Source organism: Canis lupus, chromosome 5 (assembly GCF_048164855.1).
Source record: "Canis lupus baileyi chromosome 5, mCanLup2.hap1, whole genome shotgun sequence".
Taxonomy (NCBI): Eukaryota; Metazoa; Chordata; class Mammalia; order Carnivora; family Canidae; genus Canis; species Canis lupus.
The window spans coordinates 81,628,971-81,655,237 of NC_132842.1; the positions used below are offsets into that span (position 1 = coordinate 81,628,971).

A 26,267-nucleotide genomic window follows, 5' to 3' on the forward strand; every position below is an offset into this window, starting at 1 on the left:
GACACTGCTCAGGTCCTCCGGGCTCAGCCAGGACACCTCACAGCTGTGAATCCTACCTGTGAGCTACGCAGGGCTTAAGTGTGCTGCCTGCCGCCGAGGGAGGCCCTGCGCTGGGCACAGAGCGCCAGCCGACCATTCCAGCAAGTTCTGCAGACCGCGTGCCCTAGTCCTCGCCCCCACTTCACATTGGGGGCATCTGGTGGGGGCTATGAGCCACAGAAGCCAGGGGCCCACCCAGAGACTGGCGTAATTGGCAGGGGCTGTGGCCGGGGTGGCGAGTTTTTCAAAGTCCCCGGTGGTTCCAATCACCCTGCACGGGCCGTCAGCCGCCGCCACAGAGCCGCCACCACCAAGCGGAGCCCGCCTCACAAGCTCAGCCTCCCGCCACCAACGGTGCCCTTTGGGAGACGGCTTGCCCAGGAGAAAGAACACGGCCCTGGGCTCCAGTCCTCGATCTGCCCCACTCTAGTCACGTCATTCAGGCTGGGGAGAGGTCATTCTGTGCCTCAGTTTCCTTGTGTGTAAGCTGAGGGAAGGCGGACCTCCTGACCTCCAGATAGCCAGCGCACAGCCTTCGATACACGTTAGCTCTTAAGTCTCATTAAAATCTCCACCCCGCAAAATAGAAAAATAATGAAGGGCACCTGGGGGGGCTCAGTGGCTGAGCGTCCGCCTTGGGCTCAGGGCATGATCCCGGGGTCCTGGGATCGGGTCCCACATGGGGCTCCCCGTGAGGAGCCTGCTTCGCCCTCTGCCTGTGTCTCTGCCTCTCTCTCATGAATACATAAAATCTTAAAAAAATAAGATCTCCACACCCCCAAGGACCAGCCTTAGTCAAAAAGCTCATCTGCGTTTTGCCGCTAAAACCTTGGAGCCAGACTTTAAAGGCGGCTTGTTGGGAAGCCAGCCCGGTGCGGTCAGGAGGTGGGGAGGAGACAGGCGTGCTTGAGCTTGCATCCGGGTCAGCAGGGGGCCGGGCACCCCCTCTCCTGGGCTCCGGGCCCAAGACACCCCAGCATCAGGAGGCCGCCCTCCCCCCCCCGAGGTGGCCCCGCCCCAGCGCACCTGGTCTCCGTCACTGGCGGAGCTGGGGCAGGTCATCTTCACCAGCACATCCGTGGGATTCGACAGAGGCCACCGGGTCACGGCCGTCCCCTCCTGGCCCGTCCCCGGGAGCGTGCCGTGGAGGTCAACCGAGACCCCTGGGGAGCTGCTGATGGTAAACGCCTCACACCTCTCCGGGGTGCACCTGGTCGGCCCGACGAGACGAGGAGACTTTAGGGCACAAGAGCCTCCCTCCTCGGCCCACAGCACAGCCGGCTCCTTATCCTCTTTCTCCTTAGGGTGCTGAGCCAAAGGCGGGTGCTCAGGGCAGCCTCGTGGTCCTCACAGACCTGAGCCCCCCTCCTACTTTCCCCCACTCCAAGGGCCCCGTAGCCTCCCTCCCACCAGCTCTAGCCCAGACCCCACCCTCCCACCCAGGCTCCAGAAGTCACTAAGGCTACATCTTATTTGTAAGCCCATGAAGAGAGGAGCTGTTTGAGCCAGAAGGGACCCCTATAGGGACCCCTATAGGGAGCCGGGTCTTGGGAGGTCCATGCTGTGACCCCGGGGAAGACTGGAGCTCTCAGGAGCGAGTCATCCCCCCCAAGGCTCCAACTTATAGAACACCCCCCCCTTAATCCTCATGGCCTCCTAGAGAGCCAGCCTCATGCCACTTTCACCAGTAAGGGAACAGAACGGGCAAGGCCCTGGTTTCTCTGAGGTCCCACAGCCCATATCGAGCAGAGGCAGGATTTAGGGGACTTGGGTCAGGATTTTGCAGTGTTGGGACTGGGAGGTCCTTAGACACCCAAGCCACACTCCTCGAGGTGAGGCAGGAGCCAAAGCTGCAGAGAAAGGAGGTGACCCCGGCCCCCACATAGTTTAGGGGCAACCCCAGTATGGGAGTCAGGCACCGGCGTCCCTGTGCACACCTGTCCCCCAGGCAACCCCAGCAGAGCCCCCAGCTCCTTACCCATTGACATCCAAGCAGATTTCCATGCCCAGCACACACAGGGCACGGACAGGGCTGTCCAGGGACAGGTGGATGATGCTCTGGAAAGACATGGCACGGCTCTCCAAGCCGACTACCCTCAGACCTACACGACAACCCGAGGTCAGCACAGCAGCCTCAAATAACCCCACTCTCCCCCGACCCCTCCTCTCTTATGGGCTCAGGGCCTCCCCAGCCCGCCCCTTGTTAAGGACACTTCGGCAGCTGCCCAGGTGTGACTGATTTTCCCCAAGGAGACTTGCTGGGGTGGGAGGTGGCGCAGAGGAGCAGGTGGGGTCGGAGCCCGGCCAGCGCTAATCCATCAGCTAGCTAGTTCCTGCAGATCCAGGGCATCTGAGGCTGGCTGCTCAGGTCTCTGGCCTTCAGCTGGGAGCAAGAGGTGGTCTGGGGAGCCCGTGCAGGGCAGGGGTGCAGGGCGACCCGGCCATGGGCTGCAGGACTGGCTCAGCTGGAAGTGTCAGGAATACATATCTGCAGGGTGGGGTGTGGGGCGGTGGTCAGGATGGCAGCGTGTGGCAGCATCTCGGGGCCCTGGGGCCTCAGTTCTAGGGCGTGTGCTTCCTGGAAACTGAGGAGGTGAGCCGGGCAAAGGGCTGGGCCCGGGGTTCTCAACGCAGGGCGGTTGCAGAAATGATCAGGGCGCTCGTCAACGTCATGGACTCCTGGGCCCGCCAGGCCTGGGGTCCCATCCTCAGGTGATTAGGGGCGCGCGGGAGCCCGATGTGGGACTCGATCCCGGGACCCTGGGACCATGGCCTGAGCCGAAGGCAGATGCTTGACAGACTGAACCCCCCCCCGCCGGCCCAGGCACCCCAGCAGCGAACTTTAAAGCAGTGTTCATTTTATGGTTTAAAAGTGAAGGTTTATGGTTGTTTTTTGAAATAAGCACATTCACAGGGTCCCAAGTTCAAAGGGGGCTTGCAACAGCGCCCCCCCTGCTGTCACCTGCCCAGTTCCTGATGGAGGCAGCCAGCGGCATCCGTGTCTGTCCATAGAAACGTCACGCATGACCGGCAAATGCGTGTGCATGTCCTCCCCTCCTCCTTATCTTTACGTGCGTGGCAGCACGCGCTGCCCAGGGTCCGTGTCTCGCTGTCTGCACTTCATGGTGCGACCCGGAGAGAGGCCTTCCTGGCAGCATGTGAAGAGCATCCTCATCCCCCTTCCTGGCTGCAGGGTCCTCCCAGCAGAGCCGGACCGTTGCAGGTAGACTCGTTGGTCTTCAGGCTTTGGCCCTGACGCGCAGCGCTGTGACGGGTGTCTGGTGTGTAACGACCGGCACAGGGGGCGTGAGTTGGGTCCTGAGTAAAGTCCGCTCCGTCAGCCAGGCTTGTTAAATTCGGGACTAAAAGTAGAAGTATCCCTCCTTGGAAGCGTTAAACGCGCAACATTTAACTGTCAGGGGCGGCTTTATTTAGGGGCTTGTCTTGGAGACAGTGGGTGGGCCAGGAAGACCCTAAAAGCCCTTCTGGTTGGGCTGAAAGTGGCAAAGATTCAACAGGGAGGAGGCGCTCAGCCCGAGTGTGCTCACGCCCACGGCCGCCCACCTGCCTGCCTGGCTGCTCACACACAAGCCGGAGGAGGTGGGCTGGAGGGAGGGGATGGCCGGGCTGGGGAGGGCGGGTGCTGAGCGCTGGGCTCTGGCTTCTGGAGCCTCTGGGAGCTCTGTCCCCCTGACCTTGGACCACCCTGCCTTGTGCCAGGGTTCTGAGCGGGGTGTGTGTGGGGGTGCAGAGCACTCTCAACTTGGGGGATGGAGACCCCTTTGGGCCTGGAGAGGACTTGGGGAGATCTAGAGTGGGTCTTGCTCCCCCTCCAGGGGGCTTCCTGTTCATCACTGAATCCCCAGCACCCACAAAAGGGTCCTGGATGTAGGAGATGCTCAATAAATTCTTGTGCAAATGACTACATGACCCCCATTCCCCTCAAAAAGATAACCCAGTGGGCTTCCCTGGGGCTCTCCAAGCAAACCAAGGGCTTTGTGACCCCGAGGCAAGTTTGCTTAGACACCCACAGCTCCCTGCATGCTTACTCAGTGTACACAGTCCCCCTCGGCTCCTCCACGAAGCTCACTCCCCGGTCACCGGGTCCCACGGTCACTTCAGGTCACTGTGGGGGATGCTATGGTGCGCCACCTGACCCCCTTTGGGATGCAGGCACTCACTCATTCCCCCAGCTGCTGCAGGGCCCCCCTCCTGGAATTGTCCACCCTGCCAGTTCCCAAGGCCACATCCCCCCCCTCTGGGGGCAGCTTCCTCCAACACGGGGGGAGGGGAGGACAAGGGCAGGCTGTTTATCTTAATTCAGGACAACTTCAAGGGTTTATCCCAGCACCAGGGCATCCCCCGGGTCACCCAGAACCATTGTAGCCACCACACCGCTCATTGTCTCCTGCTTCTCCCCCACCTCCCCGCCCCCATCCCCCACCTGCCGGCACATCTCCCCCTCCCCGCATCAGTTTCTGGGAACCAGACACAAAACAGTGACCAGATCATTTCAACTCTGAGGTTCAAAAGTCAAACTCCACACAAAAGAAAACCTCCCACTTGGTTTTATAAAATTAAATCTGCCCCGTACCCCCCCACACACAGAAGACAGGATAATTATGTGGCGTGCAGAGGTGTTAGCCACCACCATGTGGTGATCCTATTGTGTGTAAGTGGATCAGATCGACGCTGTACTTCTTAACCTCGTCCAGTGTTACGTGTCTATTATAGCTCAGTCTTCATTGATTGATTTATCGATTTATTTATCGATTTATTTATTTATTTATTTATTTATTTATTTATTTTCAAGAGAGAAAGCAGAGGGAAGGGCAGAGGGAGAGGGAGAGACAATCCCAAGCTGACTCCGCATTCAGCGCAGAGCCCCAGGCGGGGCCTGATCTCATGACCCTGAGATCAAACCGGAACCAAAACCAAGAGTTGGCGCTTAACCGACTGTGACACCCAGGCACCCCTATATCTTAATGTTTAAAAAGTTGAGTTTTGTCCCTTTGCCATTAGGGTTTATTTTTTTTAAAGATTTTATGTATTTATTCATGATGGACACAGAGAGAGGCAGAGGGAGGAGCTGGCTCCCCGCCAATGCAGGACTCGATCCCAGGACCCCGGGATCACGACCTGAGCCAAAGGCAGAGGCTCAACCACTGAGCCCCCCAGGTGCCCTGATCATTAGAGCTTAATGCAGGTGCAACGCTTCAGGCTGTGGAGAAGGGATGCTCAGCTTCTCTCTGCCCCTTCCGCCTGCCGCAGCTGGACCGGGGGGCTCCTGACCTGTGGCATGTGGACTAACAGCCCCAGCCCCATGAGCTGTCAGGTTCTAATCCCTGGAACCTGTGCCACCTCGTACAGGCAGTCTTTGCACATGTGACCACGAGTCCTTGAAATGGGGAGATTATCCTGGCTTTTCTGGGTGGATCCTAAAAGCAGGGACGAGCGTCTTTGTGAAGCAGCAGAGGGAGATTTGCCACATAGAGGAAGGCAAAGTGAGCACAGGAGGGTTCTGGAAGCGTGCCGCGGCCACCAGGAGCTGGAAGAGATGAGGAACGGACTCCTCCAGGAGCCCCCCCCCCCGGGGGTGGCACAGCCCTGCCCCACCCCCTTGATCTCAGCCCGCGGACCCTGATTTGGGGCTTCTGGCCCCCAGAACTGAGCGGATCCATGTCTCTTGTGTTACGAACCCCAGTTGGCGGTAACCTGTCACATACGGCAGCCTCGGGAAAGTAGCCTGTGGCCGCTGGCGAAGGGACGGGAGGCAGCTGGAAAGTTCTAGCTTCCCAGGCGCTGTCCTCGGATGGCTCGGTGCTCCAAGGGGCTGGCAGGACTCACAGCCGGTGCTTTCCCTCCCCTGGGCTTCCCTGGCCCTTGGCAGATGCTCTCACGCCGTGCAAGCGGCCCGCGGAGGCTCACCTGCGTGTGTCGTGGTGCCAAGGCTGCTTCAGTCACCAGCCCGTCCCTGGGTCCTTCTGCAGCCCTACAACCTGGCCAAACCGTTAGCTTTTGTCTGCTGAGCCCGTCGGTCAGGTCTGGGGATGACCTCCTGGGCACAGGCCCCTTGCTGGTCCGCAAAACCCACTCGTGTATCCTTTGCCTGGCAATTTGGGAGGCGAAGCAGCGGACTCTCCTCAGAGAAGCACAGTTCGAGCCAGGTTTTCTGGGATCCCTTTCTGTGTGGTGCGAGGGTGGAGGGGCTGGATGTCCACCTTTTCCACCATCGTACGTTCTCCAACGACCACATGAAACCAGTATCTCCGGGTGTTTTCTGAGCATCTCAGGCTCTATGCAGCCAAGATCTGGCCTTGATTTTTAAAATCTCCAGGCACCAGATGCATCAGATTTTGTTTTCTGCAGAGGAACCTAAGTCCCCATGTCAGGGCCATGAAAGGAAACATAAAGGCCACAGAGGGAGAGGGGGACTTCCTTCCGCAAAGCCTGGGGACAGAGTCACACCGGGCCCTTCACCGGGCTGGAATGGCAACGACAAGTGTGAGGGACACAGAGAATTCGCTGCTCCCCGGATGGATTTCACGATCCTCACGCTCCCCTCGGGTTCTTGCTCCAGGCGTCTGTTGCCTTTGTCTCAAAGGACAGCGTGAACAGGAGTGCAACCCCTGGCCCCACCTTTGCCCTGGGAACTTTATGCGCATCCCTTTGGGGTCTCCGACCAGTCCGAGGCCCACAGGACTGTCCCTGCCGCTCTTCCTGCCCATGTGCTCGGAACCCGGTGTACTTCCTATAATTCTCCTTATCATGAAGCACACAGCACAGGTGCGTCCTTTACACGTCCACACGACAGCGAACCATCAAACGGGCATCCGTATGCCTCAGGATGTTCACGCAGCTGCCTGCTTGGAAACGGACTTCAATGCACTTTGGAGGAGGGATGTGCTGCATCCCCGGGGCTGGAGGGGGAGCTCAGCCCTCCCCTCACCCCCCACTCCCACCCCTGCCCCATCAAGGGCTCTGTGGGAGCTTAGAATCAGCTGGGCTCTGGTCACAGAAGACATCACAGACCAAGGATAGGCTGGGAGAGAAAGCCACGCGTAGTCACGCTGGCCTTCCACGTGCCCCAGAGCACCTTCGAGCCTGTGACATTCAGTCTGACGGTGACAACGAGCGAATGCACAAAGGATGGCGACGCTGGCTTGACCTCACTTACAAAGAGATTATAAAACTTTATTGCGGCATCACACAGCGGAAACGAGTTTGCAAGGCCAGGACTATCTTGGGGTCCTCAGAAGGGGGTACCCCAGAGGCCAGGGCACAGCGGAAGGGGGCAAGCTGCTGCCGGGAGGGTGGCTACAGCCAGGGAGCCAGCCTGTGCCCAGGAGCTCTTGCAATGCCACACTGCAGGGGACCAGAGCGTCTGGCCGGGAGCTTCGGGAGGGCAAGGACTCCGGGGTGGCGGGTGGAGGTGGGCTCAGGGCACCATGTTCCACCACTTGAAGGAGAAGGGCTGCCGGCGCACGTTGGTGCCACAGTGGACCTCCCCGTGCCGCACGTGGTAGGTGTAGAAGTCGTCGATGAAGGTGCAGTGCAGGCCCAGTGGCTCCAGCAGGGACCGCACCTTCTCCTCCAGGCAGCACTGGCCGTTGATGATGGGCCCGAAGGGCTTGGGGATGCCCAGGTGCTTCCCCAGCACCAGCATGTTCACCTGCAAGGAGGTGGAGGGGGGTTCCCAGCTCAGGGCAGCAGCCTGCATCACCACCCGTGTGTCCCCTTTTTCTTCTGATCTTCAGAAATAGCAGCCCCACTTCACAGATGGGGAAACGGAGGCCCAGACAGGTAAAGTGGGCGGACTCAGGCCACCCAAGTCTATCAGACTCTGGGGCCCATGTTATGGATGCTACACTCTCCTTCCCCATCTGCCACCTTCTGGCAAACTCTGTGTGACTCGAGGCCCAGCTCCAGGGGTGCCCCCTCTGTGAAGCCGCCCGTGAGTCCCCGAACCCTGGCAGTTAGTGCTCCCCGTGTATTACCACTTATGTAAATAGCTGTTTCCTCCCTTATCCCGGGAGGTGAAAGGAGGAGGATTTTGGCTGCAGGCCAACCCGGGTTTGAATCCCAGCCCGGCTACTCAATAGCTGCGTGACCTTAGGCAAGTCACTTGGCCTCTCTGAGCCTCACCAGCAACAGGAGCCCAAATGCGGTTACGTTGCTGGGACAACGAGCTGTCACGCTCATGGAGCAGGGGCAGGGTCAGTCTCCCAAGCTCAGGAGTCGTTGTCACGGCTCAGACCAGCCCCTGCTGGCCGAGTGTCTCACTCCCTGAGTCTCTCTGCCGGTTCCACGTCCACACCCGCACCTCCTGCCGGGGGTCCCTGGGGCTGAGCCAGGCTCAGGCCCCCTGCAGAGCCCGCAGTCAAGGCACCGAGTGGCACCCACGCCTTCGTTCACGATGCCCCATCCCCTGGCCGCCAGTGTCGGCCTTTCCTGCCTGGGAACCCCGGCTGGGCTCACGTGACGCAACTGAATACTTGGGGCCAAGGAATTTTGTTCAAGGGCCCCCCCTCCTGCCTTCTGCCTTTCTTTAACCACAGACCCTCTTCTTCTAAACAAAATCTAAACAAAATCTCCTGCAGTACCTTGATGCCTAAAACAGAGAAAATCCAAACCACTGGGTTTTGAGGCACTGTCTTTGAACCCCAGTGAGCCGGGGGGAACCAGTTTGACATCCACTGTGCCAGGGGCTCCCCGCTGCCCCTGACCTGTGACCTCCAGCCCCGGCAGGAGAGGGGAGCCGAGGGGCCCCCGGAGAACTGGGTGAGGTTGCCGCCTGGCCCTCCGGTATCCTTGGTGGAGACGGAGGAAGGGCACAGGGACAGTAAAAATATAACAGGCGGCCTTGAGATGGCGCTGGTGGGAGGGGGTCACAGTGTAAGGTCCTTGGTAAGGGCGGGAGCCCCCTCAAGTCTGCCCTTCAGAGGAGAGAATCTGCCCAGCCCGGCAGCGCTGGCTTCCTGCCCTCAGAGGGGCCTCCCTGAGCACCCAGTCTGCAGTGCTGCGCCCACCCTTATCCCTTCCAAACGCGACCCGAGAGCACCCTGGTAGCGGCTTGCTCTGCCCACACGCCCCCACCGCAGCCTGCGCGGGGAAGAGCCCTGGTGGTGACGGCGTGGGCTCTGCAGCCAGACCCTGGCTTCGGGTTCCAGCTCTAAATCCCATTTTACCAGCTATGGGTTCCTGTGCCGGAGACCCGACCTCTCTGGGCCTCATCCGTGAGGGGGACCCATGAGAGTCTGGGGCTCCCAGGGCGGCTGTGAGATGCCCAGGCCTCCTGGATCCGCACCCCGGGTCCCTGACTTAAGGCCCTGGGCCCACCCCGGAGCCCACCTCCTCACCATGTTTGGAAAATAGGCTTCGGCCTTGAGGATCCCACTGTTCTCCTCCTGAAGCTTGAAGAGCTGGGGGATGTCCACGATGTCCCGCTCGCTCAGGCCCAGCTCCCGCTTCAGCACCTCCCGGTTCCAGTCGATGCATTTCTGGGGGGGCAGGGGGGGTGTGGTGGGGCCAACTCGGGCAGGGGCCGGGCGATGAGGGGGTGGAGGGCCGGTGGGGGTGATGGGGCGCAGCAGGGCGCCCCCGGGGGTTGGGGACCGTGGTGGGGAGGGCACCAGGGACAGCGTGGGCAAGGCAGCGATGGCACCTTCTTCGCTTCCCTCCTTCCCTGGCTCTGCTCTGCTCCAGCCCCCCGCCTCTTGCTTCTGCCCGCCTGTCCCCGTGCTCCTGGCCACCCCGTGTCCCTCTAGCACTTGGCCTCTCTCCCACCTGCCCCTCCGCTTCTGAGACTTGCACCCATCTTCCCGGGGCTCCAGCTTTCCCGGCCTCCCTTCCCCCCTTTCCCACGCATCCTTCGTGCGTGTTCCCACGGTGGTGACTAGCGTCTGTCTGTCGGTCCCACGCACGGCTACCCAAATCCCAAATCCGTTCACCACCCCGCCGACACGCAGCCGGCGGAAGGGGAAGGCTCTGCGTCGGGTGCCCAGGTGAAGGCACCCGCCCCGCACCTGTCCGCCCGGACTGTGCGTCCCCTGCCTCCCAGGCTGGTACCTCCACGTATGAATTCTGGTCTCTCAGTTTCTTGTCTGACAGGATGTCCTTTATTTTCTGGTTTTTTTCTGTCATGGAGAAAAAGAGAAAAGAATGCCGATGAGTTCAGAGGCCGAGGTCCCCCCTCCTGGTGGGCCCGGTGGGGCCTCGGCCTTCCCAGCTATAAAAAGGCGGCGGTTGTAATTCCTAATGCACAGGTTCGTTGTGAGCATCTAGGAGGCGAATGCCTTTAATAAAATATTTCAAGAGCGTAAGTTCTCCTTAAAAGCATTTTTCTTGGGGCCCCTGGGTGGCTCAGTGGTTGAGCGTCTGCCTTCGGCTCAGGTTCTGATCCCGGGGTCCTGGGATCGAGTCCCGTGTCGGGCTCCCTGCTCAGCAGGGGGCCTGCTTCTCCCTCTGCCTCTGCTGCTCCCCCTGCCTGTGCTCGCTCTTTCTGTCTCCCTCTCTCTGTCAAATAAATAAATACAATTTTCAAAAAAATAAAAAAAATGTTTCAGTCCCTTAAATTACCTCCAAAGGGATCCCATCTCCGAGAGGCAGACGGGGGCCTAACGGGTCCCTGATATCACACGACGCCCTGCAGATACTTGGTAAAACCTCTCGGCGGTGGAGGCTCACCAACCTCTGAGCCAGCGCATGCCTGCGGACGTCAGGATTTCCTTCTGTGCTCCAGACGGACAGAACTTTCATTCGCTGGTTCATGTACTCGCTCACTCATTCATTCATTCACTCCTTCAGCATTTGGGCCGGACTGGACTTCATTCGGGTCCTCAGACACTTCATTTTGCTCTCTCCTGCCTCTGAGCCTTTGCATTCCCTGTTCCCTCTGCCTGAGATGTGTCTCCTCCTCCTCTCATCCCAGCGCCCCGTTGGGCGACCTCCTGCTCACTCATGCTCCCGCTCGCCGGGTCTGTTGCCTCCTCCAGGAAGCCTCCCTTGGACTCCTCCTAGGGACCCACCACCTCCCTTCTCACAAGGCCCCCTGAGCTGTTGTCATTTACTTGAGTCACTTCCCCGAGACCTGAGCCCCAACGGCAGGGCGGGGAGCTACTCGGCCCGGGGTCACGCGGAGCCTGGCGCACAGCAGGTGCTCAGGGGACAGCCACCGCCCGCTCGCCGCCATCCCCTACGGGGAACCCCGTGACGGTGGAGAACGGAGCCCGATGCGGGGGGCAGAGCCAGCTTACTCTTGATGCCTTCAAAGAGCGCAGCTTCCCCGTGGCCCCCCTTGAGCTGCTCCTCCAGCAGTGCGTAGCAGGCCCGGGGGCTGGCCAGCAGCAGCCGGAAGCCCTGGAGGCAGGAACACGGGGGCAGAGGTCAGCCGTGTCCCCGGGGGCTCCCCAAAGCATGGGCTCCGACCCAGGGAGGCCCCCTCCTGGGGTGGAGGGAAGGCCAGGCGGCTGGCTGTACGCGGCCGGGCAGGCCTCCCGGGGCAGTCGGCAGAGCGAGGCTTAGGGGCCCGGGGAGGAGGCATGGGGCTTCCTTCAGGGAGCCCCCCGGGACTGCACCTTCTTGGGCGCGGGCACGAAGCTCAGGAACTCGTCCACGTGGCCCACAAACAGCCAGTCGGAGTAGAGCTTCACGGGCGCCTGCACCTGCTGGGCGCTGAGGAAGTCCTGCACGGCCTGGTGCATCTCCTGGCTCTCCTTGCTGCCCGCACAGGACGGAGGGGGTGTCACGGGGGCGGGGGCAGCAGGGGAGCCTCTGAGGGACATGGAGGCCTGGCAGGCGCGTCAAGCCTCCCCCCTTCAGCGAGGAAAGGGATTCAGAGGCCTGGACTCCTTTACGCCATCCTCCAAACGGGAGGAATTTACCAGTTTGTTGGAGGGAGGGAAACTGAGGCACCAAGTCGGCACAGTCAGTAAGACCAGAGCTTAGCCTCAGAACACACTGCTCACTGACTCGGCCCAGATGCTGCTGTTGGGGGTAAGCCTGAGGCTGGCCCGTATTACCCGGTGGATGTGGAGAGCCGGCCCCAGCCGAGTGGGTAAATCCCTCCTTGGCGGTGAAGACCGGGGACCATTCCTCCACTTCCACGGGCTTCAGTCTCCTGGCTCTGTCTCCACGGTCCTTCCCAGTCTAGCCCTCTGCTCCCCATCATGCAATCTGTTCCGGCCACTCTGCCTTCTTGAACACCCGCAGGGCCTTTGCACGTGCTCTTTCACCCGCCAGGAACCCTCCACCCCATATCCCACACAGCCCTGTCCTTGTTGTCATCGGGCCTTAGCTCCAGGGCTGCCCTCTCAGTGAGCCCCGCCCTAGTCACCCTAACAGTTCCCACTCTTCCTCTGCCCCTCTCTTTTTGCTTTCTTCACTATTTGAAATGATCTTATTTGTCTAACATTGTGTCTCGCCCACTAGAACAGCAGCAAGGCCTTGTCCCTCTTGCTCACGGCTGCCTTCCTTCCCCGCGCCAGCAGAGCCAGCCCTCCCCTCCTCACCTGGGGCCCCTGGGTCCAGCCCTCTCCACCCCTCCCCTCCTCACCTGGGGCCCCCAGGCCCGGCCCTCTCTGCCCTGCCCTCCTCACCTGGGGTAGCCGCCACTCCCAATGAGGATCCTGCCCAGAGGGTACTTCTTCCTCCCGACGGTGACCGGGGGGCTCACTTCCAGGTTTCCAAAGGAGTCGAAGGTAGTAACCTCTCCAGTATCGGGCCCTCGAGTCACGTAGCCAAAATCTGGACCCTGCGATGGGAGAAGCGCATGCCAGGCGTGGAGAGCGGGTCCCCGCGTGAGGACGGGCCTCCAGCCGCAGGAAGGCTCGCCGTGGCCGGAGCTGGTGCAGCGCAGACCCGGGCGGACTCGCCGGCCGCGGAGGGAGCGGCGGTGGGGGCCTGGTGCGAGCCCACGGCGTCGCAAACCTTAACTGGGGAGTGACAGTGAATCTGCCAAGTAGCATTTTTGTCCTCATTCCACAGACAGAAGGCTGGTCAGAGTGGTGGGTGGCTTCTTCAGGCCCCACAGCCAGATGATGGAGGGACTGGCCGTCTACACAGCGAGCCTCCTGGACCGCACCGTGCTCCCTCCCGACTGGGCTGGAACCGGCTTCCCCAAGTGGCTGTGGCATCCCTCGTGGATCTTCATGGGAAGAACAGGCAGGCGACACGTCTCTCACCCCCACTATGAGTTTCCTGTGGCTGCTGTGACACAGCTAGTGGCTTAAAACAACACACATTTGTTCTCTGTGGGCTCTGAAACCAGGGCTAACATCAAGGCAGGCTGGTTGCTTCTGGAGGCCCCGAGGGCAGACTGTTTCCCTGCCCTTCCAGCTTCTGGCCGTCACCGTGCCTGGTGGCCTCTTCCCTCGTGGTCAGGGTACTTGCTGTGTCTACACGGCCCTTCTCCCACTCCGTCTTCCGTCTTCCAAGGAGCACCAGGATGGTTAGAGCCCGCCAGATAACTCAAGGCGCCTCCCCATCCCAGGGTCCCGAACTGAGTCACACCTGCCAGGGTCTTTTGCCACAGGAAAGCCTCGGGTTCTGGGGATTAGCACGAGCCTGTGTCTGAGGGCCACCATTCTGCCTACTGCACTGGCCCCAGCGTTCCCACTTCTCCCTTTCTCTCTGACACCCATGCCAGCCCGACTCCCATGCCCGCTGTGCCCTGGAAACTTCCTGACCACACAGCTGAGCCCTGAGAGCCGAGCCCTCCGGCGTCAGGAGAGTCAGCTGGTCACACTCATGTCCTCGCACACTCTCTGTGCTTGGCCTTCAGGACACTGCACGCTGTCGGGTCCTGCGTCTCAGGCTCCTGTGCACGGGGCAGCCTGCCCCAGCCTCTTCTCTCATCCTTTATTCTCTATAGTTGTCTTCCTCCAGGTGCTGGCACCATCTCCCGGAACATGGAACACGTGCTGACCACCCCACACATCTTTCTCCCGTCTGCACTTCCCTGCCAACCCCTGCCCCCTGCCTCCTCCCTGCACTTCTTGTCCCTGCCCACCTGCCCACCTGCCCCCCTGCCCCTCAACAAGAAACCAGAGCTTCCCTTTTGTAACATCCATCAGGTCAAATCCTCCGTTTAAGACTCTGCAACAATCCCCCAGTTTCTCAGGGTTTAAACAAACAGCCCCGCAGTGGCCACAGGACCTGCCCCCGACTCCATCCCCATCACCTCTGACAGCCTCTCCTCCCGCCCTGCCTTCATTCTTCCCTCCAAGTCAATCCAGCTTTTATTGCATCTTTCAAATATCACAAGTAAGTCTGAAAAACCATCCGACATCTTGCTGTTTCTGTAGCTGTGGATCTTATCCATCAGCCTGGTGAACTGTTCCTTTTTCAGAAACGTGGATACCGTCCCCAGATTTTCCGATATCCTTACTTTGAACTCCCGTGGCTTGCCGAATCGAAGCTGCTGAGTTTGATGCAAGTTCAATGCCATTTCCTTCAAGAATTAACTCGTTTTATCTCGAGATACTGAACACGCAACACCTGGCCTTATCCGAGCCCAGGGGACGTATTTTTCACCCCAGAAATGTTGGATTTCAACACGAGAAGCATCCTCCTGCACCACGACGTTGATGGGGAAGTGAGCGCACGCAGACCTCGTCTTGTAACGGAAGCCCGGAAGCCCGGCGCAACGCCCTTGCCCTGCTCTGCCCACGACTCCAGTTCTGCTCCAGTTCCCACCATGTGTCCACTTAGAGCCTCTTCTTCTTCTTTCCAACGAGACTGGCTTCCTCGTGGATGTGACTGAAGTCCCTCCGCGGGGTCCCCCTGGGGCCCTTCGCAGTAACAGTGCGTCCCTCCAGAGTGACGTCCGCGTTTTCTGGAATGTCGACAGTCTGATCATTGAGAACGGTCTCCCTTCCCAGCAGGTGCGGCAAAGAGATCCCACCCTTCCTCTTGCTCTCTCTGCTCCACCCCTTCTGGCCTCCTCGCTCTTTGCTCTTCGTGGATCCTGCCGGGCTTGCTCCTGCCCCAGGGCCTTTGCACTGGCGTTCTTCTGCCTCGGACACTCCTCACCCAGACATCCTCGCAGCCGACTCTCTCACCTCTTTGGAGTTTTTGCTCCAGTGTCCGCTTCTCAAAGAGACCTACCTTGACCTTTTCCTATTTAAAATTGCCATGTAGGGACACCCGGGTGGCTCAGTGGTTGAACGTCTGCCTTTGGCTCAGATCATGACCCTGGGATACTGGGATCGAGCCCCACATCGGGATCTCCGCAGGGAGCCTGCTTCTCCCTCTGCCTGTGTCTCTGCCTCTCTCTCTCTGTCTCATGAATAAATAAATAAAATCCTTAAATAAAAAAATAGAATAAAATTGCCCCATAATCCCCCCACTACTCCAGCACCTGGGAGCCCCTTGATTCTGTTCCTTTTTTTTTTTCCCTGTGGCGTTAGATTCCACTTTCCAACGTACGATATAATGTATTTGTTCACGGTACTTAATGTTCACTGTTTGTCGCCTTGGGCTACAATGTCACCTCCATGAGGGTGGGATCCTTGGCGCTGCTCATGATGTATCCCAAGTGCCCAGAGCGAGGCTGGGCACGGAGCATGGGCTCATTAGAATATTTGATGAACGAATGATAAATTCACTGCCTTGGCCTTTGGCCTTTGCCACAAGAGGGGCTCAGCTCCACAGGCCGCGGGCTTGGATTTCCCAAGGCAAGTGGGGGTGCACCCTTGGCCCACGTGCAAAGTGGACCCCCAGCAGCAGGGGGGTGCAGGGGCCACTCACACCTGCTTGTGCAGCTTCCCGCACAGACTGACACGCGTCGCCCTGTGAGCTCTCCTCTAGTGTTTCAGGCTCATCAAGGACCCAGAGTGTGCAAATCCATCCTCAAAACCCATGTTAACATCCAGGGAGCAAACCTCGGCTGCTCAGCTCTTGCACCCCCTTGTGTGGAGCTGGCTCCGGTGGCATTATTTTCACTCTGTCTACCTCCACCGTTGCCCTCTGCGCACAGTAAGTGCTGCTGGTTTTCCACTCACTGCTGGTGTAAAAATTTACTGATGTTTTTTCTTAGGGGAAGAACAGCCCCTGCGAGCATGCAGTGTGCTAAGCGGCCGTCCGCGTGATGGGCGCCGTGGCCTTGGCCCTGCTCCCCCCCGCCCCCCAGTGCTGCTCACAGTCTAGCGGGAAAACAACAAAAGCAAAACAACAAGTCAGAGATTTATGTGAAGCGGGAGGAGCACGGTGGGCAGAGAACGGCCCTGCGGAGGCTCCGGTGCGGGGGAGTTGGGCACGTTGGAGAACAGGAAGGCGGCCTGGAAGGTGGGGTTGGAGCTGGGTGAGGAACAGGCAAAGCGGCCCATGAGGAGTTTGGAAGAGCAGATGGCGACGTTGTCTGGTGACAAGTTTGACTTTTACCCCAATTCCCCTCCTGGGTGATGCGAGTCAGAAAACCGCAGCTGCGCTTGCCTGAGCAAGCATCGCAGCCCCTCGCACAAGGCCAGGTGTGGGAAAGGTGGGGACACCTGTGCTGAGGTGACGCTGGCGATTAGGCTTGTGATGTCAGAGACTCTGGCCTCTGTCACCCTCAGCACAGCGAAGCGGGCGACAGGCCGCTGAGCGGAGCAGGGCTGAAAGCAGCGGGAGGGACCATGGTCCCTGCAGCAGCTGCCCCTTGATCCCCGAGGTCCTGAAACAGGAGGAACCGGATTCCAGCCAGAGAGACACCTGGACCCAACGAAATCTGTGTGGCACCGCTCAGCGCGGGAGAGCGAGCGAGACTCGGACAAGGTGCAGAGTCGAGCTCAGACTTGCTTTCAAAGCCTCCCGTGTGGGCAGGCCTGCCTCCCCTTCCCCGGGGCGCAGGGTGCTCCCCGGAAAGCCATTCCTCGGTGCAAACCTTGCACCCTGCGCCTCCCACTCCTTTTCCCCTGCGCTGCCCTGGCACCTGCAGTGCACACCTGGTGGCATCCTGGGAACGGAGCTCGCTCCCGGGGCCAAGCCGCCTGGTTCGAGGGCCAGCTCCTCCCCTCTTTTGTGTGACCTTGGGAAAGCGACTGTATCTCTCTGAGCCTCAGTTTCCTAATCTATAAAATGGGCCTAGTGATAGCATCTAGATTCAAGGTTGCTGGACGAATTAAACGAGTCCGTGCTTGTAGAGAACCTGGCATCGTGACCAACACAGAGTGTGTGCTCAGTCAATGTGACTATTCCTATCATGATGATTCTCTCTCTTTTTTTTTTTAAAGATTTTATTTATTTATTCATGAGAGACGCAGAGAGAGCGAGAGAGCAAGAGAGAGAGGCAGAGACACAGGCAGAGAGAGAAGCAGGCTCCATGCAGGGAGCCCGACGTGGGACTCGATCTTGGGATTCCGAAGGTGGCGCTAAACCACTGAGCCACCTGGGCTGCCCCTATCATGATAATTCTGTGCTGAGTCTACACGAACCCACCGGGCTGGTCCAGCATGACCCACCGATACATGCCCCCCACTCCACCCCCACACACATGCAGACTCACATCTAGGAAATGACCACTCTGATCCCCAAACCCGCCCCATATCCCAGATGGACCCACCACGAGGGCCAGATCCCTCCTTCCCAAAAGATAGAGCTTCCACTCGGAGGGTTGGGGAGGTTCCAATTCTGCTCCCCCCCCCCCCCCCCCCCCAGCGAGAGCATCCTCAGTGGGACCAGGACGACCCAGGGTGACCTGCCGTCCTTGGCAGGGTTATTCTGAGGACAGGCTGAGCTCATGGCTGGAAGGAGCTTTGGGAAAGGGAGAGCCCGCTTTCATCTCGGCAGTGACAAAAATACAGGAAGTAACCTGCCGAGCCTGGGGAGGAAGGAGGCCTGGGGCAGGGGGTCCCGGAGCCGCCGGCCCCCCAGCACGTACCAGCAAGCACTTGATGGGGAAGTCCTTCAGGCCCCTGTTCCTCGGAGAGTCAAAGACCACGGGCAGGGTCTTGTGCGGGGCTTGGATGTAGCCGATCTCTATCTCGTCCTGTGCAGGGCGAGCGGAAAGAGGGCTGAGGGGCGTGGGGATGGGGGCCTGCGCGCGGTCACCCTCCCCTGTGCTCAAGGGCTAATCCCTGTGCAGTGTGTGATCCCAGAGAAGGGGCTCTGAGGAAGCAGAGCTTATTATCCTGTGTGTGCCCAAAGGGGCTCACCCCCACTCCTGGTGAGTGTTGGGGCCAGGTGCTGCAGGTGCTGGGGACCCGGTGAGCGAGAGTCAGGCCCTGTCCGCAGGGAGCTGGGCACCTAGCACCCAGTGTGAGGAGGGGAAGGAGGGGTTCCTGATGTGCTTGGGACAGGAAGAGAATGGGAACTGGCAAGCTGAGACCTGGGGCGGGGGGGAAGAGCAGCCCTCCCCCAAAGAGGGGGCAGGTCAGACCCAGCCTTGCCCAGGGGGCAGAAGCAGGGAGGGCTCAGAGATGCACCCGGTTTTCTGACAGATGTGATGTCGGATGTGAACTCAATTAGGCTGAACCCCCTGAAATTGCCAGTTTTGTAGGTTAAAAATGGTGCTGCCAGCAGTCTTATGCTCGTCAGCCCAACTTCACGCAGACAGGACGATGGGAAAGGCAGCGAGGGTGCTATCTGTGGGCTTAGGAGAGGGATGGGAGACTTCTGGAGGGGAAGCTTTGGAGCTGGGATTGTACAAGCAGGACCGGTTGGGGGGGATGGGAATGGAGAGCGGAGAGAGGGACCATCAGTGGGTCCAGGCACAGGGGCGGGAGCAGGGTGGAAGCGCCAAGAAGGGAAGGGAGTGGTGAGGAGGTTGGGTTCAGCCTGCCAGCACCTGCAGCCACTGCCCATGCCGGTGCTGGGTGCTGAGCTGAGTGAGACTCAGTCTCCGTCCTTAGGGAGCTCGTGGCATGATGGGGGAAGCAGAATAGGGATGCGGTGCGGCCAGCAGGCTGGCAAAAGGTGAGGGGCAGCCAGATTGGGGGTGGGGGGCCCTGGAGGCAGGCTGAGAAGGAGGAGGTGGGAACCACGGAAAGTGCTGGAGCAGGGGAGCGGCCTGGTGTGATGGCTGAGCTTGGAGGGAGGGCCACTGGAGGGACAGGTTTGATCATTTCTGGAGGGTCATCTGAGAGTTTTCAGGCAGGAAGGTGGCTTTCATCTTGGTGACCATGGCAGGCATGCCGTGGCTGGCAGCCAAAGCCGGTTTGTTCACTTGCCTGAGACCCCATGTGCCAGGACCCTCAGCGGTTCCTCACTTCCTGCCCATCTGAGGAGAGGTGGCCAGCAAGCCGCCAGGCCCAGCCCCAGGAGTGGGGGCCCCCTGGTATGTCTCAGGCCCCCTGCCTGCCCCACAGGGCCACGTACCTGCATCCACCGATCATCGTTGCTCTGTTCCTTGGAGGGGATGGTCAGCTTGCACTTGGCTTCCTTGGCCAGAGCAGTTACTGATTTCAGGAAGTCCACATTTTCCAGCATCCTAGAAGCAGAAGACAAGCTCCTTAGTGCTCTGGATCCTGGAGGCAGTGGCCTTGGCCAGGCTCCAAGGGGGCAAGCTGGACCCCTATAGGGTCCCCAGGACTGGAGCAGGAGCTCAGGCCTGGATGGAGTGGGCAAGGTGCACGGTGGCAGCTCAGGAGATGCCTGTGCCTGGATGGAGAGGCCCGGCTCATCTCGTCTCTCTGCTCTCAGCAAACAGCTCACTGAGCTCTTGTGGCGATCCACGAGGGGACCGGCAGGTTCCCCTTCCATCCAGAGGAGGCCACCATGAGGAGGTCAGTGCTCGAGGTCATGCCACTGCGGGGGGGGGGGGGGGGGCAGCACCAGGATTTGAACCCAGGCCTTGCTGGCTTCCAGGCTGCGTCCTGACCTCCAGGTTGCCCCTCACCCCTTCTGCCCAGAAGCCGCTGAAAGAGTAGATGGGAAGCTCCTCCCCGAGGCCCCAGCATACTCAGCAGGTGCTCTCAGAGGGCAAGGTGGACGCCGAGGCTCCCAGAGCAGCTTGTTACAGGGCAGACAGACCCCGGACCCAGCCCCGGCCCCAGACCACAGACCCCAGACCCCACAGCTCTGAGGTTGGCCAGAAACAGGCATTTGAAATGGTTTCTGGTGCAGAAGGTGCAGAGGCCTGAGCCCTGAGGCTGGCTCACAGGCTGAAGGTTTTCATCCATCAGGTCTAGCAAACTCCACGGGCCTTCAGGAGAGAAAGCCGCCCTCAGCCCGCATCAGGGCGGGAAAGTGGGGACGAAACGGTAGCAACAGGAATTTTCCTGCCTTTTTATTCCAAACTGGCCAGAGAGCCCCTCGGCATGCTGCAGCAGGGATCGTCTCCCCCCATTTACACAGCAGATATTCGGGGTGCGGGGGGAGGCTGTAGTTGAACCCAGGGCCCCTGGGGGGGTGTCTGTGCCCCACCCCCTGGCCCCCAGGTGCTCACCTGCACACGTACACCTCCTCCGGGGGCTGAGTGTTGGGGGTCATGATCCAGGGGGCCACCCGGAAGATCACACTATCTTGGAAAAGCAGGGACTCGGGGAGCTCCTGTAAGGAGGGCAAGGGCAGGGCTGCCACGGCCGCCAGGGCCCGACACCCGCTCCTCCCCAGCTGGGCTCCGCACCCCCGGCCTCTAGCGGGGCTCGGGGTCCCCGGGGGCTGCCCTTGGCCTACCGGGTTGGCCGTGTCCAGCAGGGAGACGGTGAGGGAAACGAGCCCCGGGAAGTTGACGTCGGGGAAAGCGAGACCCTCCACGTAGAAGTCTGTGCTGTGCTGGCCTCCGGGGAGCTCCAGGGGGTGACAGGGCTGCTCTGGCCCTAGGACCGCCCTGTACCTGGAGACCTGTTTGCCCCCTGGCAGAGACAAGGGAAGCCCGAGTCTTAGTCTCCCCAGGGCCGCCAGGCCTTCCCAGAGCCACCACCGTCACGACGACACGTCGCAGCAAAATGAGCCTCCCGTAGGGGAGGGAAACCAGAGCGTCAGCTGGGACGTCGCGCTCCGGCTGGGGGTCCAGGGATGGGGTGACGCGGGTGGGGGGGCGCCCGAGCCGGTCCCGACCACATACATGCAAGTCCAACATGCACAGGGTTCATTCATTCATTCACTCATTCATTCCTGAGCGCCTGCTCTCAGCTGGCAGCTGGGGAGACCAGGGACATGGTCACTGTCCTGGTCCCCAGGGAGCGCACAGGCTCCTGGGTGAGCGAGGAGCAGCAGAGATGGTAGTGAGTGCTGTGACGGGGGGAACCCCGGAGGGCCGGGGCCGGCTTCCGGAGGAGGTGATGCCTCAGCAGAGGCCAAGACTAGGTCTGTCACCAAATCAGTAGCAGGCTAGTCACTCGGATCTCGCATGGCCTCCCCCACGGCCCTCAGACTGGAAGCCAAAGCTGTCCAGGCCTCCCCGAGCTGGCCCGTCCCCTTCTTCTCCCCCTCATCTGCCATCCGAACGCCCGCCCGCCTGCTCCGGTGCTGCTCTCCAGCTCGCTGGCCTCCCTGCCTCCCTCCCTCAGGCCCACAGGTGCCACCCACCCCAGGGCCTTTGCACTCACGGTTCCCTCTGCCTGGAATGCCCTTCGCCTGGTGCCTGCGCGGCTGTTCCCTCACTTCCTCCGCTCACGTAACTCCCCCCACCCCTGCCCCGGACTCTCCCCCTCATCCACACTCCCCTTCCCTCTTGCTTCTGTGCAGCATTTAACGCCTTCGGACACACTAGATGTTTCATGTAATTATTTTACACTCGGTCTCCCTCAACCACCCAGAGGAAGGGGACACGAGGGCAGGGGCTTTGTTCTGCTCTTTGCTCTACGCCCCGAGCCCCGAGCCCCCCGAGCAGGGCCGGCACCCAGTAGCAGGTGCGGATGCTGGAGGACAAATTATTACGGAATGTACGCAGTCGGCTTGGATTCAACAAGCCCTGGAAGCAGGCGTCCTGTGTGTGTGCGTGTGTGCATGTGCGGGCGTGTACAGAGAGGAAGACACAGACACAATTACAGCCGTCCTTGGCAGGGACGGTATTTCCTCCTCGGTGGCCACCAGCACCGGACATCGGCTTGCTGCGTGTTTGCATCTCGTCTGTGTTCCCTTTCTAGAAGGGGGTGGAGGGATGGCCGTCTGGCTCGCTGCCGCAGCCTTGGTCCTCGGAACAAGCTACGTAACGGGCTCGGGAGTTATTCACCGAAGGGGGTGCAAAGGGGCTGTGCCGGGGGTGGGAAGGGGACACCGAGGGGACGGCCGAGGATGACTCACGGCTGGCGTGAAACACCCTGACTTTGTCCATCTCCGATTTGGCCACGTGGAGGAGCAGCTGGTGCTTGGCGAAGAAGTCTCTGGGGGTGTTGGTGCTCAGGGTCACCAGGGACATGTCCTCCAGGTCTGGAACGAGAAGACCCTCTCCTCTCTCACTGCTCCCTTCAGATGCCCCTTGACCCCGTCACCTGGGTTTCTTTTCTTTTTTAATTAATTAATTAAATCAAATTAATTTATTTATTTGAGAGAGAGCACAAGTAGGGGGAGCAGCGGAGGCAGGGGGAGAAGCAGGCTCTCCGCTGAGCGGGGAACTGGATGTGGGGCTCGAACCCAGGACCCCGGGATCATGACCTGAGCCAAAGGCAGATGCTTCACCGGCAGAGCCCCCCAGGTGCCCCTGGCCTGGTTTTATTTTCTTTGTGCCCCTGCTGGGATTTAAAGGATGATTTTATTTTGGCATCAAAGCTAATGACGTTTTGGGGCTTCTGGCGCTAGAATGAGCTTCCGAGGCGCTCGGTGAAGGGGGGGCCACGACCATCCTGTTTATTGCTCCGTCCCCGGCCCCTGGAGCCTGGAAGCACCCAGAACTGTGATGAGCGCGTGGCAGGCTGCTTGATGACGAGTTGTGGAACCATCCGGGTTTCTGCCCTGGGCCCAAGTGGGAAGTGAACCAACCCGAATAACGGCCAACAAAGGCGAGGGCGGAGCAAAGCTGGACCTCGGTCACCTCCGGGCAGCAGGCACCGGGTTGGGGGACCTGGGGCCCCGGATGTGCGTGAGCCTGGGAGCTCCTTTGGCTCCCCCGGCCTCTGCGTCCTTGTCGGTCAGCAGAGCTCGGAGCAGGGCCCACGCAGAGGGAGGAGGGAGGTGACACGCGGGAAGGGAGCCGGCGCCCTGGGGCCCCTTCCGACTGTTCCGTGTCCGGGCACCGCAGAGATGCTGCCCCTCGGCAGCGGGCGGACACGATCACACGGACCCTCAAAACGCATCTGTTCCTGGGCTGTCCTGGCAGGTCCCCGGGAAGGCCCCGCAGCAGGCCCTGCCAACCTCACGCCCTCGGCGCCCTCCTCCAGGGCGGGTGGGCAGTGTGTCTTCCACCCCGGCCACACTCAGAGGGGTGCCAGCAGAGGCCCTGCGCCCGCCACCCTCCTCGTGCCCCCAGACCTGGGTCGGGATGCCAGGGGTCTGGGTGCCCGGGCCCAGATCCAGAGCTTGTGACTTACCGGCTGTGTGACCTTAAGCAAATTGCTTCCCCTCCCTGTGCCTCAGTTTCCCCCGCTATAAAATGGGGATGAGGACAGGACGTACCTCCAAGCCTTGTACTCAAGGATCGGATGAGTTAGTGATTCTGAGGTGGTCAGAGCAGTGTCCAGCAGGGGGCAGGGTGGCTAGACTTGACTTTGGGGCAGTAGTGAGGCTTTCATTTTGATTTATTCCCCAGGTCCCAGGGTTTGACTCAAGAGCAGAAATGTAGGTCGGGCAGCAGATGGGAACATGGGGCCCAGAGGCGTTGGGAGACTCGGGTCTGGTCCCAGCTCTTCTCTGGCTACTGTGTGACCTTGGGTGGGTCACCTACCCTCTCAGGACCTTGTCTACTCTTCTTATACAACGGACAAGCTAGGGACAGCCGGGTGGCTCAGCGGGTCATGCCTTCAGCTCAGGTCACAATCCCGGGGTCCCAGGATTGAGTCCTACACCGGGCTCCCCGCAGGGAGCCTGCTTCTCCCTCTGCCTGTGTCTCTGCCTCTCTCTGTGTCTGTCATGAATAAATAAATAAAATCTTAAAAAGAAAAACCCAATGAACAAGCTAATAAGAACACGCTTCTTATAACCCCCATTTCTGAGGCCTGATACTAAGCTCAGGCTGCGTAGACAGGAGGGTTTTACAAAAAGACAAAGCTCTATTTCCCTTACTCTCTGGGCAGGGGGGAGGCTGGGTGTGGGGGTCCTTACCTTTGCTGTCAACCACCTCATCATCCTTGCAGTCCATGGTGGAAGATTTGGGCTGGTCTCTGTCACAGTTCACCAGCAGGATGGCACCTTGCCCGTGGGGGCCCCAGGTCCAGGTCCTCTGTGGACACCCAGCAGAGACGGGGCATGTTGAGCAACCGTGTGCGTCCCTCCAACTCGTGGGGAAGCCCAGCCACCTTTCCCCAGCACCTCGATAGTCTGTGCCATTTACACATCTCGATCCTACACCAGCTAATTCTTTGGTTCCCAAGAGAGTCTTGTTTGCCTGCTCCAAAAATCCTAAACAAATTCACCAAAAATGCAATTTATCCACTTCAAAAAAAAAAAAAAAGTTTTGCTGTCTTGCAAAACTGATTTTCACAGCTTTTAAAAAACTGTCGGATTGGCAAACCGGACCGTGCTGAATATTTATGTCAAGATCCTAATCTCAATAGTTGCTCTTGTGTGAACTCTTAATTACTCATTCACCAAAGTGTGGGTGCTATTCTTAGCAGCCAGTTGCTGTGTGTCCAAAGATCAAAGCAAATTAAGCAGCCCCTCCCGGCAGGGATATATTAGTGATGACGTCTTGGTTTGCAGGACAGCGTTGGCCCCGGGGAATGACCGCGTTCTGGGTGGGACGTAAGCGTGGATTCCACTCCAAGGTCGTAATTCCTCCCTCCCCTCTTGGCTGACCCCACAGAGGGATCCTCATCTCTTGGTGGCCCATGTCCTCCTAAAGTGCACACCAGCATTAAACCGTGCAGGCGGCTTTGGGGTTTCAGGGACACCCTGAGGTTTTTCCGCAGACCCAGTTAAGGCCACCTGCACGCCCCGCTTCTGCACACCCCACTTACTCTGCCTTTGGCTCCAGACTCTCCTGCCCCCGCGTGGCTCCTTCCCTCCTCTGCCCCCTGCCAGGTCGCCCTTTCTCTAGTCTTCACTCCTGGTGGGCAGCTCCGCGGGACCCTCTCCCACCAGCCCAGAAACCCTGGGGTGGGGGAGTTTTATTCCCCCCTCCCACCCGAGTGAAGAACTGCCTACAAATTTTTTTCTCGGCTGTGCATTAACTGGGTGACTCTGTAGTTTCGAATTTGTGGGACAACACATTCTCGGGACTCACAACCGGTGAGAATCTAGTTTTGCAAAAGAGATGGGGAAATACATAGAGCAAAATGGCAAAGGCAATTTGGGGTTTCTCCTTTCTGCTGTTCTTCAAGGGACAGGCGGCCATTCGTGTGGCCACCACCAGGGGGCACCAGAGGAGAACCCAGCGGAGGGGGAGCACCTGGCGGCCAGGTGGCTCAGCGTACCTGGCCCTTCTTGGCTCCGGCAGGCTTCACTTTGCCCGTGCGGGCGATGTCGGCGCTCAGGGAGATTTCTGCAATCCCACCAAGTGAGAGGAGAGGGTTGGTGAGGGCACGAGGGCAGGCACTCCGCGTGGTCCCACCGGATAATCCTCCCCCCAACCCCGGGGATGACCTGCCCCATGGCTTCTCTCCCTCCCCTTCAGAGGAGACACAAATTCAAGGACACCCCCATGTCCCCAGGGAAGATGTTTGACTGCAACTGGGACAGCAGAGCTGGAGCTTCTGGCCACACCCATCCTCCTTTGCCACAGCTGAGGCCAACACACCTGGCCACCTTCAGGGGCCCAGAAAGAATTCCCAGCCACCCCAATGGGACGCTTGGTGCAAAACCCCTGCAAAGACACTTAGCCAGGCTCTCACAGGCCTCTGGCCCCAACTCCAGCCCCCAGTGACCTCGGGGTGGGGGACACAGTGGTTACTCCAACCCCACCTGGCTCTTCTTTGTGTGCATTATAGCTGCACTGGGGCCAAATCATACACACCCCACTCTATCCAAATGTCAAGACCGAGAAAGCACACATCTGTTTCTAAATCCTTCCCGCCCTCATCAGAACATGTGATCAGTCTTTCCAGTGACATAGATCCATGTGCCTACATTGTATGTAGCGACGTGGGGGGCTCACGGGAGGACACTGACCTGGATGACCTTTTAAACACACCCATAGCCGTGTGTTAGTGTCAGGCCAGAGCGGCAGAGAGTCTAGGCTCTGTATTTCCCGGCTCCTTCACTAACCAGCTGCATGA

General features: G+C 59.7%; 1 protein-coding gene across 1 annotated transcript in view; it reads right to left on the reverse strand.

The window, feature by feature from the left end:
* Nucleotides 1-7,212: 7,212 nt before the first annotated feature.
* Nucleotides 7,213-26,267, reverse strand: part of PADI4 (peptidyl arginine deiminase 4) — a 29,963-nt gene continuing 10,908 nt past the window's right edge. Inside the window, exons 4-16 of the mRNA XM_072828169.1 lie at nucleotides 25,467-25,534; nucleotides 24,157-24,274; nucleotides 22,204-22,329; nucleotides 20,632-20,810; nucleotides 20,402-20,505; nucleotides 19,333-19,444; nucleotides 17,897-18,004; nucleotides 12,636-12,790; nucleotides 11,616-11,757; nucleotides 11,295-11,397; nucleotides 10,108-10,175; nucleotides 9,399-9,539; nucleotides 7,213-7,711 (exon numbers count right to left, since the gene is read on the reverse strand). Of these exons, the coding sequence (XP_072684270.1) occupies nucleotides 7,478-7,711; nucleotides 9,399-9,539; nucleotides 10,108-10,175; nucleotides 11,295-11,397; nucleotides 11,616-11,757; nucleotides 12,636-12,790; nucleotides 17,897-18,004; nucleotides 19,333-19,444; nucleotides 20,402-20,505; nucleotides 20,632-20,810; nucleotides 22,204-22,329; nucleotides 24,157-24,274; nucleotides 25,467-25,534 (1,658 nt within the window). The 3' untranslated portion in view covers nucleotides 7,213-7,477. The remainder of the gene's footprint in view (nucleotides 7,712-9,398; nucleotides 9,540-10,107; nucleotides 10,176-11,294; nucleotides 11,398-11,615; nucleotides 11,758-12,635; nucleotides 12,791-17,896; nucleotides 18,005-19,332; nucleotides 19,445-20,401; nucleotides 20,506-20,631; nucleotides 20,811-22,203; nucleotides 22,330-24,156; nucleotides 24,275-25,466; nucleotides 25,535-26,267) is intronic.